This window comes from Mesoplodon mirus (assembly GCF_964341445.2).
Source record: "Mesoplodon mirus genome assembly, chromosome: X".
Lineage (NCBI taxonomy): Eukaryota > Metazoa > Chordata > Mammalia > Artiodactyla > Ziphiidae > Mesoplodon > Mesoplodon mirus.
The window spans coordinates 70,467,135-70,482,290 of NC_138981.1; the positions used below are offsets into that span (position 1 = coordinate 70,467,135).

Here is a 15,156-nt window from a genome sequence, read left to right on the forward strand (position 1 = left end):
AACAAAAATAAACAGATGAGACCTAATGGAACCTCAAAGATTTTGCACAGAAAAGGAAACCATAAACAATATGAAAAGACAACCCTCAGAATGGGAGAAAATATTTGCAAATGAATGAATGGACAAAGGATTAATCTCCAAAATATATAAACAGCTCATGCAGCTCAATATTAAAAAAAACAAAAACCCAATCCAAAAATGGGCAGAAGACCTAAATATATATTTCTCCCAAGAAGACATATAGATGGCCAAGAAGCACATGAAAAAGCTGCTCAACATCACTAATTATTAGAGAAATGCAAATCAAAACTACAATGAGGTATCACCTCACACTGGTCAGATTGACCATCATCAAAATCTACAAACAGTAAATGCTGGAGAGGGTGTGGAGGAAAGGGAACCCTCTTGCCCTGTTGGTGGGAATGTAAATTGATACAGCCACTATGGAGAACAGTATGGATGTTCCTTAAAAAATTAAAAATAGAATTACCATGTGATCCAGCAATCCCACTACTGGGCATATACCCAGAGAAAACCATAATTCAAAAAGACACATGCACTCCAATGTTCATTGCAGCACTATTTACAATAGCCAGGTCATGGAAGCAACCTAAATGCCCATTGACAGACAAATGGATAAAGAAGATGTGGTACATATATACAATGGAACATTACACAGCCAAAAAAAGAACGAAATTCGGTGATTTGTTGAGAAGTGGATGGATCTAGAGACTGCCATACAGAGTGAAGTAAGTCAGAAAGAGAAATACAAATATCGTATATTAACACATATATGTGGAACCTAGAGAAATGGTACAGATGAACCTGTTTCCAGGCAGAAATTGAGACACAGATATAGAGAACAAACGTATGGACACTAAGGGGGGAAAGCGGCAGGGGGTGGGTGTGGGCATGTGATGAATTGGGCAATGGGGATTCACATGTATACACTGACGTGTATAAAACTGATGTGTAATAAGGACCTGCTGTATAAAAAAATAAAGTAAAATTCGAAAAAAAATGACCCCAACGCTCACAATGACCCCAACTCTGACCACACACTAAGCCCTAACATCTGGCACAGGGTTAGGTTTAACCCCAGTGGCAAACAAGCCCTAAATCTTAGTAGTCCCTGGTCATTTGCTCAGGCCCCAAATTCTCCCATGAACCCAGTCCTTCATGTGGAAAATTAAAGCTCTCTAGCCCTGCTACAGTTCCCAAACTTAGCCCTACTCCCCGAAACTTTCCCTACAAAAAACCCACCGGGTTCTCTAAGGATTCTTACTACTAGAATTTAGAGGCACAGGAAAACAGATGGACTAAACAGATGGGAAAGGCCCCCGAGTGGTAACTTGTTGATGCTGGAAGGTCCCTTAGAGAGCATCCCACCTCACCCCCTCATTTTACAGCCAGGCCCAGAGAAGATAATAAGTAACTTGCTCAAGGTCACACAGTGAGTCCACAGCAGAACCAGAATGGGAACCCAGGCCTCCTCTCAATCCAGTGCTCTCTCCATGCTGCCTCCCTCAGAGAGAGTAGGGAGCATCACTCATCTGGTAAAACAGCTCCCAGAATTTCCTTTGGGAACCCACTTTTCCCCTGTTCTCTACCCAGAATTTTTGTCAAATCCATTCCACGCAGCACCAAGTATTTCCATGGCCCTGTGATCAGTTACGGGCTAGACTCAGGATCTAGGCGAGGCAAGGCAAAATAATTTTTTAAAAAATAAAATTTATATGGTTAGTGTTTCTTATCACCCATATCATTTAATTGACACACAATGAATATCTGAACTCTCACACAGCAGAAATACATAATGTTTTAAGTCCCAATAACTCAGGCCACAAATTAAATCAAATCCTTGGAAGTGATTCTAGGTTCCTTATTCTGAAAAGCTTTAGATTCCCCTTTCTAGCCACTGAAGTTGACTGCCTAATGAAAATCACATTAACATCAAGCACTACATTTTTACTGTCTTTCCATTAAAACTGTACTTCTTGGCTCATTTTTTAAGACTAATTTTTATTGGAATATAGTTGATTTACAATGCTGTGTTAGTTTCTGCTGTACAGCAAAGTGAATCAGTTATACATATACATACATGTACTACTTTTTAGATTCTTTTCCCATATAGGCCATTACAGAGTATTGAGTAGAGTTCCCTGTGCTATACAGTAGGTTCTCATTAGTTATCTATTTTATATATAGTAGTGTGTATATGTCAATCCCAAACTCCCAATTTATCCCTCCCCCCTTCCCCTTTGGTAAGCATAAGTTTGTTTTCTACATCTGTGACTCTGTTTTGTAAATAAGTTCATTTGTACCATCATTTGTTTTATTAAAGTTAGAAAGGTAAATATTTAGCAATAACCCTATGTATATGTCTATATGTTTACATTGGCTACACATGTACACATACACACACACATTTTTTTTCCTCCTGTGTTGTGGGGCATGGTATTTCCCTGTTAATTTATTAATACTGAAATACACACTTCCCCATTGCCTTTGTATTTCCTTACACTCTATCATTTATAAACTAGCAACATAAATATCACTATGCCTTAGCACATATGATCTGCAGATAAAGCTCTAGATGATTTTGATAGAAGTTTACATTTAATTACATTCAAAATTAACATAAAAGTTATTATGTAAATTACAAAAGCTAAAATGACAACATTTTATCTCCCATCTTGTTAATCAGAACTGAGATTATTGTTACAACGTCAGTATCTGCAGAGAAAGTTGATTTTTACATAGGACATTTCAAAGGAGAGTCTTGGACAAACCCAATTTTAATCTCTCTGCTGGTTCCTATCTGAGAAAAATTCACTTTAACCGGTTTCAGGGGGAAAATAAAGACATGAAGGATGATTTTATCCACAACTAAATAAGAAAAGAACAGTGCTTTCCTTATTTTCCACTTCTTTGTATCTACACAATCCACAACTGACCTAACATGAGGCACACTGGGTCATTAAGCCTTGATTCTGCTACTTGTTAGCTTTATGGCCTAGTATAAATCATAATAACCTCTACAGGTCTCAGTAGACTTATCTATACAATGAAGGTATTATAGAATACTATCTCTGAGGCTTCTTCCAGGTTTAAACAAAATCTACAATTCTATGAAAATATCTATAGAAATGATAATCAAAATAACAACATCGATGGGGATGTCTACTTTAGTCAGACCCTCCCTAAAATCTTAAGAACTCTCTTCTGTATAACTAGATCTTGTAAAACGAGAGACTAGGATTACAGGCCTTGCATAGAATGGCCTAAAAGCTAAGCAGTCCTTTAGACTAGTTAGAAATTTCTGAAATAATTTACATGCAATCCTTTTTGAAAGACAGGAAATAGATTTTAAATGAACTCAGTTTATCCTTTTAGTTAAATATTTTCTCGTTAGATCTCCTTTCTACCCTAAAGTTGAATACAGTCTTATTTAATTCAGTGGATTCTATATTTAAATAATCCAGTTACTCATATACTGGTAATAAAAATTTCATCCATTACACTTAAAATGGGTAAATTTCATGGCATGCAAATTATGCCCCAATAAAGTTGCTAAAAAAAAAACTTTATGGATAAGAATTTCTGGCAAGAAAATCTGGCCTATATTTTGAACTGTTGCCATTTTATTAATAATTGGATTTGCTTATTAACATACCTAAATACATTTCCTTAATTGACAGAAGATTTTCTCCTTTCATATTATTATCTTTCCTTATAGTCTAAAAATGTAGCTTAATAAGTTAACATGAGTACTTACTTGGCAAGAATCTGCTTCTCCCTCTTCCATTGGCTCATCAACCATTTTAAGACCATTCACCTGAAAAATATTGTTCAAAAACTGAAGTTCAAGAGTAATAGAACAAGAGTAGTAACTAAGAAAAATATAACCCTAGGCACTGTGCTTCACAATTTAACAAGATCCACACTTACTGAAACACAAAAGGACAAAGGACACATAGAAGGTACTTAAAAAAGGAACATTATTAATATGATTTCCAGATTGTCTTTGAAAATCCTTGAATTTCAGAGCTGTATATTTCATTTCATATTGTTTAGAGCTTTGCTCTGGTGAATAAACATACACTAAATATATGACCTGTATACATTCACTAGACTGTCCCAAACCAAATATATATGAGACAGGAAAAATACCACAGAGGAAATTTATTGTGAGGATATATTCAAAGCAAATTAGGATGGTAAGAGTTTCATATAATTGCACTGTTGTGAATTCCTTTCCTTTCTATCAGTTCAATTAAAATTTGAGTTACTCTACAGAAGAAATAATAAACTATAGGAGAAAAATATAAATGGCCATGGAAACAAAATTATTTCAAAATACAAAGCTTAGTGTGTAATAATACTCTTCAAGCAATACTTCAGGAAGGACTAAGCATAGAGAACTTAGATCAAGGGTCTTCAAGCTGTAGCCCATGAGCCAAATCTGGCCCACTGTTTTTATAAATAATATTTTACTGGAACACAGACACATCCATTTGTTTCCATGTTATCTATGGCTGCTTTCTCACTTCAACAGCAGAGTTGAACAGTTGACAGAGAACCTATGCCTGCAAAGCCTAAAATATTTACTGGCCCTTTACAGAAAAAGTCTGCCAACCACTGATCTAAGATGTTTGAAAATTAAGCAACAGCAAGATGGTCTAAAAAATAAATTTTACCACTGTCTATGAGTCCACAGAAAAATTTAAAATATTAAAAAAGAAAGAGAGAAGAAAAAAGTAAATTAAATAGAGCTTCTGGCGACAGCCAAGATGGAATAAGACTATCTCTCCTCTGATTATTAACTAAAAATGTTGGACAAAACACAAAAAGCAACTACCTGAGGACTCTGAAAACTAAATAATAGCAAACAGATTAGGAAGGGAAATCAAACTTTGAATAGTAACTATTACTTTGGTGAGTTTCTTGGGTTTACTTTTCACCTTTATCTCTTGATTTTGAACCAAGGAGAGACTGAGTCATGGAACGCCTGTATGAACAAAATTTCCAAGAGAAATCCCACTTTCTAAACAGAGGACCAGAAAAAGACACACTTTTGAGCTGGTGAGCATAAGGAGAACCCTCATTTTTCTTTCTTTCCCACTTTTTTTCCCTTTTTTGACTGTCATTCCTGCTCCAAGGCAAGCCTCATTTATGAGAAAACCTCTCTCTGGTCAGAGGAACCAGAAAAAGAGGCTCATATAAGAATAGTATGGGGGGTAATCCCTGTTGTTGTTTTTTTCACTCTCTCCTTCACTTCACCTCAACAGGCAGCCCCAACAGTGCAAAGCTACATAACAGCATGAAAGGCTAAGACTATGCAAGAAATTCAAATTTCTGGTCAGAGGAACAAGAATAAAAGGTCCATGTCAACTGGAGAATCCGTAGAGGAAATAATGGAGGAGATCAAATGGGAAAAGGATATTCCCTAATTCTGTGTATGAACAGACACAGTCCTGGCCTCAACAGCAAACTGCACATGTGTGGAATAGAACCAAAGAAGTCTAAAAAAGGCTTTGAAAATACAACTGCAATATCAATCACTGCTCAAGTCTCAGACTAAACCACTGACTTAGCACAGGCACTAAGTGGCAAATGCAGGGTGCTGACCCAAACACTCTGAAAACATATTTAACATTGGAACCATCATCCAGAGAGGGAGAGATAAAACTTGGGAGTCTGAACCTAACCACACAGACTGTCTGCTGAAACAATCAAAATCAGCAGGTATCAATTCCAGGACAACTCCAATGTTGAAACAGCTAACAAGGACTTTAAGCAGCTATTATAACTATGCTCTTTGGAGTGAAAATATACACACTTGAATGGGAAGATTAAAAGTTATAGGCAGAGAAAAAGAAATTATTTAAAAAAATCAAATGTAAATAACTTTAAAACTAAAAATTACAATGTATGAAATATTTTTAAAATACTGGATGGGCTCAATAAAAGAATGGAGATGGCAGAGGAAATAATAAATGAAGACAGATCAATAGAAATTAACCAATAAGAAGAAGAGAGTAAAAATTATTAAAAGCAAATGAACAGAGACTTAGAGACATGTGGAACAATATCAGAAGATCTAAAATCTATATCATTATCATCACAGAAAAAGAAAACAGTAATACAGAAAAAAATAAATAAATAATGGCAATTCAATTCACATAAAATGTTAAGAGGAAAGTCTGTAGAGACAGAAGGTAAGTCAGTGTCTCCTTAGGGCTGGGGGATGGGGAGATGGGGGTGATAGCTAAAACTATAGTAAAAGCTTTCTATCTGATGTGACAAAGAAGTTCTAAAATTGACTGTGGTGATAGTTGTACATATTTGTGAATACTGTATACTAAGTATACACAAAGTTGTCCATTTTAAATGGGTGAATTATGTCGTATGTGAATTATGTTTCAATAAAGCTATTTTTTAAAAGGCTGAGAATTTCCCAAATTTGGTGAAAACTATAAATTTATAGTTTTAAGAAGCTCAGTGAAACCCAAAATGTATAAAATTAAAGAAAGCCACCTCAAGACATACCTGAATTAAACTACTCTAAATCAAAAGAAAAAAAAGGAAGAAGTTTTGAAAGTAATGAGAGAAAATCACATTACATAGACATCAACTTAAATAACTGCAGACTTCTTATGAGAAATCATGGAGGTCAGAAACCAGTAGGAAAATATTTACCTGAGATAAATGGAAATTTATGTTAACATAAAAATCTCTATACATGAATGTGTATAGCAGCTTTGTTCATAATGTTTTTGGAAACATTCCAGATGTCCTTCAACGTGGAGAAAGAATAGAATACTACTCAATAAAAAGGAAAAGACTATTGATACTTGTAACAACATGGATAAATTTTAAATGCATTGTGCTGACAAAGAAGCCAAACCCAAAAGGCTAAATATTGTATGATTACATGTATATGACACTGAAAAATGCTATAGGGAAATAATTCATATCACTAGTTTCCAGGGGAATGGGAGAGAGGAAGGGGGAATACTGTCCAGCAATGAAAAGGAATGATCTATTGATATATTCAACAACATGGGTGAATCTCAAATACATTATATAGTAAATGGGAAAAAACAGCCTCTAAAGGCTACATACTGTATGATTCCATTTATAGAACATTCTGGAAAAGCTAAAACTATAAGGCATGGAGAAGGGATTAGCAGTTGTCAGAGGTTAGGTCCAGGGGTAGGCACCAATGGGAATTGAGGGGGTTGGTGGGGGGAAATGATGGGACTAATCTATACCTTGATTGTGGTGGTGGTTACACAACTCTATGTATTTGTCCAAGCTCAGAACCTTACATGAAAAAGAGTGAATTTTACTGTAGGTAAATTTTAAAATTAACTTATTAAAGAGTAATTTACCCTGCATTATTTACTTGACTAGCACCTTTCTTCTAAAATCCCAACAAGAACCAAATAAATGATGGTTCATCACCAATGATGTCCTTATCTTACTTGACCTTGCTGTAGCATGTCACAGTTGACCAACCACTCTCTTCTATTTGTGTTTTTGTGATACCATACTTTAATTTTATTTTACTCCAATTTCTTTGCTCTTTTCAGTATCCTTGAAACATTGTAGATCCTCAGGAAATGGACTTGGCTCACCTTCTCATCTCGCTCCTCATTCTTTCCCCAGATAGCTAATTTACTGACATGACTCACATTTACTCAGACACTACTCTTCTGAGCTCCTGATCCATATAACGAACTGCCTATTTGACATTTCCACTTGCTCATCTCACGTCTCAAAAATAACCAATACAAAAACAAATTAGTGATCTCCCCCCCCACACACACACATAAATCTGCTTTCCTCCAGGGTTCCCGATTTCAATAAACAGCACCATTATTTATCATCTTAACTCAAAAGCACATATAGACTATGGGGGATGAAAAAAAAAACACACGGTAATGAATTCATCACTAGCATATAGGAAAAGGCACATTCAGCAAGAGAGTCCACAAACCAATATTAAGACAGAATACTGATAATTGAAATTTTACTACAAAATGGCTCTCAGGACTATCCATAGAAAAAGGTAATACTGCTTTCCTCTGTTACCTCAGTTACTGGTTACTTCCAATTCATACAATCTTATGATTAATTTAGCATGAAGCATAAGAATATTCATTCCTATAAAGGACCTAAGTATTCAGTGATATTTACCATAAATTAAGTCATTTTTACCTGCATGAAAACAAAAACATTTTCAGAATTCTCTGGGATGATAAGCCTTTATTTCAAAAATAAAATTTATAATTTGAATAAACAAGCAGATAGGCTGTTTCCCCAATTAAGTGCCAGATAGGGAAGAAAAAATTTCCTACATAAGATTCTGAAAAGCTTATCAACAATTATAAAGACAGTAATAATTTACTCAAATACTCAAACCCAAGTGAACACCCTCTCATATCAGAGCCTAGTGGAGAATTATTTTAAATTATTTTCATCCTCTCAGAAAATAATTAAATAGATCACTTTAAAAGACTCTGGACAAATAGAAATACTAAACTGAGTCAAAGTACCTGATCTCAGAAAATCATATAGTTCACCCCAAAACTATCATTTTCTTACTGCTAATGACAAAAGCAGCTCATCATGGAAAATTAAACTGAGAAAAAATATTTTCCCTTCAGATCCTTAGAATTGGAGGTGGTGTGGGAAATGCACACATAAGTGCACAGAGTTTTGTAAAAAGACTGCTATCTGGCCATGCTAACACTATTAAGCATACATCTGTTTGTCAGTGTCAAACTCAGGAAGCTCATGACTTGGTGTTGACAGATATACTGAAGAAAGAAGTAGAGAGATAAACGAGCAAGGAAAAACAAGGTACAAGGTAAGTGAGAAGTATGGGTGATGTAAATTATTAACAAAACATACATAGGACACCAGTATTCACAACAAATTTGATAGTATTATAACCTTTCAAGTAGTCTCCAGGATCCCCAAATTCCACCCAGTAGACAAAAGTCCCATATTTATATAGTACTTAATGTTAAAAATGTTTAAGAAGTTCACACATAAAGAAAATTTTCTCTCTCAAATAAGCTTCATGTTTACAGGTTAGCTGCTGACAGATTTAGAAACAAGAGTTCTTTAATTATTTTCACTTCATTTAAATAGCTACAGCAAATCAGATCTAAATTTGGAGGTGGGTCCACATCTGCCTAAAACAAAGGTCTTTGTCTGGATATAGGCATACCTCAGAAATATTGCAAGTTCAGTTCCAGACCACCACAATAAAGAGATTATTGCAATAACGCAAGTCACACAAATGTGTTGGTTTCCCAATGCATATAAAAGTTATGTTTACACTATACTGTAGTCTATTAAGTGCGCAATAGCATTGTGTCTTAAAAAACAATGTACGTACCTTAATTTAAAAGTAGTTTATTGCTAAAAACTTCTAACCATCATCTGAGCCTTCAGTGAATTGTAGCTGTAACATCAAAGATCACTGATCACAGATCTTGGCTGCCGACATGCCATCCAAACTAAGGAAGACCCAAACACTTAAGGGCCACGTGAGCCATAGCCATGACTTCACTGGCAAACACCAGAAGTACCCAGGAGGCCAGGGTAATGCTGGTGGCATGCATCAACACAGGATCAACTTTTACAAATATCATCCAGGTTACTTTGGGAAAGTTGGTATGAATTGTGAGAAGAACTATGTCAGGAATGAATAACATGTGACCTGAGGACCTCCATGTTTGCTGTTCATGCTGGACTTTTTCTAAATGCTCTAAGTTAAAACAGCTGAATAGTTCCTGTGTTGCTAAAAGGAAAGAATAATGCTGAGAACTGGATTTGTTCTAGACTAAAGAAAACATACCTTTCCATAGTAATGAATGAGATGCATTTCAAAACCCAATTGTATGTAAAGAACAATTCTTGGTAAACAACCTATGAAAGCCTATGTTAACTGCCCTCTTTTTCCTATAAAAAACCCTGTCATTTTCTTCCAGTGGGACACTATTCTGGGTTCCTCCAGAATCTGTGATCCCCGAATTGCAATTCTAAGACCCCAAATAAACTGTCTTTTTGCCTCTTTACAGTTCATGGTCCTTTTGGTTGACATTTTTGGTGTCAGAATTGGGATCCAAAGCAGTCTTCCTCCCATCTCCAAAGCCACCGTGGATTCGAACAAGATACTTACATGAGCCCCTTGTGCTCTGTCGCCTCCCCAGCGGCATTGGGTCTGGGTAATTAGTCCTCTCAACCCCAAACCTCCCTCCTAGGTTGAGAATCAGGCCCATATTCTGGGTGTCTTTTGTTTGGTCAATTGCTTAAGGGCTTGCTCCCTTTTAGTGAGTGCACTATAATGGTATGTTCACAGTCTAAGACTGTTTTGGGGGAGGATTCTTGCCCATCTGGGACTCCATCTGGGTTCCTGTACAAAAAGTATGGTGCTGCCTCTTGTGCATAGCTAGATGAATGGCAACAGTATACCAGAGATAACATCTGGCTACAATGGGGAACTTCTGAAATTTCAAAAATTGGTCTTTTTATGTGCACAATTAGAAGCTAAAGGGTTTAAATCTAAACAAATAGAATGGGAAGCCTATTTCAATTAGTACATTGAAGCCTCTCAGTGAGCTCATGAAACCCAAAAGGTTTGCAAATCTAAAACTGCTTCACTTCAGGATACTGTTTCCAAACTCACCGCTGCAAATAAAGATCTATGCTCTCATCTAAATACTCCAGAAAAGGCTCAAGAACCCTCTTCCTCCCCTCTTTCTCCTTTGGCTCCTACGCATCCTAAATTTGCTGAGCTGCCATTCTATCTTTCTGATTCTCCTATTCCTCCTCCAAAATCTTTACCCCCACCTCCTAGCCCTCCCATAAAAACCTTTCCCTTTGTCACTACTTTGAACACTGATGACATTTGCTATCTGGTAGACTACAGGCCTTCATCCCCTGCAGAATTACGGGCCATAGCCAAGGAATTTTCCAAGGCCACTGAGGACACCCTCCACTTTGCAGAATTTAACCTTGTGATATAAACCTATGATCCAGGCTTCTCTGACTTGTATCAACTAAAAGGAATCTTAGTTGGAGAAAATCAAGCCAGACACTGCAAACTACTGCCAGCTGGCTTTACCCTTTAGATGATATCCACAGAAAGAACATCAGTGTGATGGCACCAGCTTCTCAGGTGGCTCGAGCCCTTCATGAAGCAATTCCTTAGGCTTTTATGCACCCCACTGACTGGGGAAAATTCAGTCTACTACACAAAAAACCTGATAAAACTGTCCATGATTATCATTCATACCTAAAGTTAGTATTCTGGGAAAACTCTAGACTACATGCTGGGGTAAACAATATTCAACCCTTTTTAATTCAATTTTTGTTGGGGACTAGATGAGGAACTTGGACTGCTGATGAAATGGGTACAATCAAATTGGGAAACAGTGGTCTCTCCTGATCTAGTCAATTTGGCTAATCAGCTATCTAACAATCAAATGTACAAAAAACTGTAAGACCACTAAAATCATGAATTTGCAACTGCATCAACTGGCTGCTGCTGCTCAGTGGCCACCTCAATGGAAAGACCAGAGTTCCCATAAGGGCCCCTTCCAGAAGCCAAGTGCCTACCACTATTGTAAGTAGACTGGCCACTGGAAGAATTGCCTAAAGTTAAAAAGAAGGTCTTATTAGCAGCCCGAGACCCCTTGATCTGACTTTTTTCATGAACTTTCTGAGAAATTTGAGAAGTGCCTCATTTTTGTACACTCATGAATAGGGATGCTCTGAGGAAAGTTTCAGGGTCTTTCCAGTACTCCCATTGGGAGAACTGGACCTTTTTTAGGAGCCAAGGCTATTACTGTTCTTATGGACACAGGAGCAACTTTGTCTGTCTTGAACCCCACCAGCCTCAAGGCCCCCCTTCTTCAGAGTACAGAAAAAGTACAAATGGTGGCCCTGTTGTCTTTCAAGATAAGCTCTATTTAGGGAACTCACCAGTTCCTTCTTGCTCCTTCTGTACACCTTTTGGGCTGAGACCTCCTGGAAAAATTACAACCTAATATTTCCTCTTCCCCAAAAGGGGAAATACACTTACAAATCCTTGACTCCTCCAGGTCTACTTCTAACTCTAGTCCTAATATTGAGATCCCCTCCTTGCTCCTGTCTTGTCAACTCCCAATCACAAGGATTTGCTAAATTCTGTCCTTCCTATCTATGGTCCACCTCTTTAAATAACATAGGATGCATTCATTCAGCACTACCAATTAAGATCAAGGTAGACCCTAATAAACCTTTGCCTCACCTCAGATGATACCCTCTCAGGCTTGAGGCCCTGGAAGGAATTTATCTCACTGTAGAGGCACACCTCCAGAAGGGCTTAATGAGCCCATGCCCCAGTCCCTGCAACACACCAATTCCTCCCATATGCAAGCCTCATGGTCAAGGTTGGCATTTTGTTCAAGATCTTCAAGCTATAAACAATACAGTCATACCATGTCACCCTGTGGTCCCCAACACTCATACCATTCTCGTTAATCCCTCTAAACACACTGTTCTTTACAGTCAGAGATTTATGTAGTGCTTTCTTCAGCATTCCTGTTCACCCAGATAGCCAGTGCCTGTTTGCCTTTATGTGGGAAGGACATCAATTTACTTGGACCGTTATGCCTCAGAGATACACAGAAAGCCCTACTTATTTTTCACAGATCATGAGACAAGACTTGGCCAATTTATATTTTGCCCAAGGCTCTACTTTACTGCAATATGGTGATGACCTTTCGTTATGCTCCCCCATTGAGAAAACAAGCCTCAAGGATAGCCTACAGCTCCTCACTCAGCTAGCACATAAAGAACATAAGGTCTCAAGGGCTAAGTTCCAATTTGTTCAAGATATAAACAAAGAAGGACAAAGAGTGTTTCTGCTCACCACCCAGTTCTACAAGGATTAAGTCACAACCCACTGCAGTCACTGACCAACAGCACGGTCTGAGAGGAAATTAAGACAATAACAGGATGCTCTGTGCTTTGGACAAGCAGTCCCCTTACATAGTTAGATATATATCTCAGGAAGAATTTTAATGAACCCAGATTCTTGCATCTTCCCATACATAGAAAAGCACTAAAATCATAACTTGAGATATCTGTTCTTCATGACTAGCAGAAATCTTTTAGGAAGATGCATTATGCTTGCCTGCACGTATTCTCCAGCTAAAAAATCATATATATACTGGCTTCTTCCCTACCTCTGTGGAGCAGTTCCCTCAGAACTATGGAGAGGCTGTCTCCTGCGCATATAAAAAGGTGTTCATTAAGGTCCTTGAATAAAACTTCAACTCACAACTCTTATGTTGTGTGCTTTTCTTTAAGTCAACAAAACCAAGGTAGGATGCTTGAGTCATTTGTTTACTCCTCAAGGGCTAATGCTGGATACTACACACATCCAAGGCATATCACAGTTTCCCCTTCCTGTCACCAGATGCCAGTTGAGAGGCTTTCCCGGGCTAGTAGGCTATTATAGGAGTGGGGTTCCCAATTTCTCCCTTTATGCAAAACCTTTTATTCCCTTTTAAAGGACAAGAGACACATCCTCTTGTTTAGAATCATGAGGCTGAGTCAGCTTTTTAAACTTTAAAAACTCAGTTGGCCACAGCCCCTGCTTCCGGAAATCCTAATTATTCTCTTCCCTTTCTACTATGAAGTTAATGGAAATACCCTTGGAGTGCTCGTTCAGCCGCACAGAGACAAAAGCATGCCTATCTGCTATTATAGCCAACAGTTGGAACCTGTAACTCAAGGACTTCCACCTTGCCTTTGAGAAATAGCAGCCACTGCTGCCCTTCTGCAGACTACAGAACAGACAGTTATAGGGTCTTCTTTACAAGTGTTTGTCTCTCACTCTGTTGAGGCGCTCAGGAACTCACACTATACACAACACAATCTGCTAGCTGACTTACATCTTATGAAATCTTATTGCTTTCCTCTCCAAATGTCACTTTGTCTCATTGTAACTCCCTAAATACTGCTATTCTCTTACCATCACCAACAGATGGGACCCCACATGACTGCATAACCACAACTGATCTTTTGACTAGTCCACATCCAGATTTACAAGAAACACCTTTAGAAAACTCCGATGCTTCTTAATTTTCCGATGACCCCTACTTACGAAATGATGATGGGCATCTGAAAACTGGGTATGCTATCACTATTCCCTTCACTTTAATAGAATCCAATGCTTGGCCCTTTACTTCTTCAGCCCAACAAGCTGAACTATAAGCACTCATTCATGCCTGCACTCTGGGCTCTGGCAAACATGCTAACATTTACACAGATAGCAGGTATGCTTTTGGAGTAGCTCATGACTTTGGAATGCTTTAGAAACACAGAGGTCTCCTGACCTCAGGGGGGAATGAAATTTAAAGTGGCCCCTTTGTTAAGGCCTTACAGGATGCAATCTTGCTCACAACAAATGACAATAATAATGGTCCTAGCATGTTCCAAAGACAACAATGAGGAAGGAAAGGGGACTAATGAGCAGATAGTGCAGATAGAGCCACTAAGGTGGCAGCATTACAAGATTCAGGCTCCATAAAGGAACCTCCTTCTGTTGGTCATTCTATTTACACTGTGTTACCTACTACTTGGAAGGACACCAAGATTGAAAGGGCATTATCAGAGATGGGCAATTGCATGCTACAGCTAAGGATTTCTGAAGGATGCACATTTGACCAACATACTGGGCTTTAGTATGGGCCAAATTGTTGCCCTGCTCTTTATGAAGTCACTCAAGAACCCATGTTAAGATTAACATATGAAATGACTCATTGGGGAACTGATAAAATGAAAGCCTGGGGAAAACAATACTTTTCGAAACCTTTGCCCACAGTAGCAACCGAAATATGTCAGAGGTGTCAGATCTGTCCTAAGTACAATGAAGAAAAACCTACTCATACTTCTCAAGGCCACTTTCCTTTGCCTCCTGGTTCCTTTGCTGTCTGGCAACTGGATTCTATCCAGCTGCCTCACTCTCAAAGATACAGGTATGTTCTGGTGATGGTTTGCATGTATTCCCATTGGTTAGAAGCATTTCCTTACAAACGAGCAACTGCCCTTGCAGTAGACAAAATACTGTTGGAAAGGATCATT

The 15,156-nt window shown here is 37.9% G+C and overlaps 1 protein-coding gene across 3 annotated transcripts in view; it reads right to left on the minus strand.

Annotated features, from left to right (window-relative positions):
* Nucleotides 1-15,156, minus strand: part of RPS6KA6 (ribosomal protein S6 kinase A6) — a gene marked incomplete at both ends in the record, with an annotated part of 175,961 nt that overhangs the window by 139,663 nt on the left and 21,142 nt on the right. For all 3 annotated transcript variants that reach the window (XM_082610162.1, XM_082610160.1, XM_082610161.1), the window contains one exon: nt 3,779-3,838. In XM_082610162.1, coding sequence (XP_082466288.1) covers nt 3,779-3,838 — 60 coding nt within the window. The remainder of the gene's footprint in view (nt 1-3,778; nt 3,839-15,156) is intronic.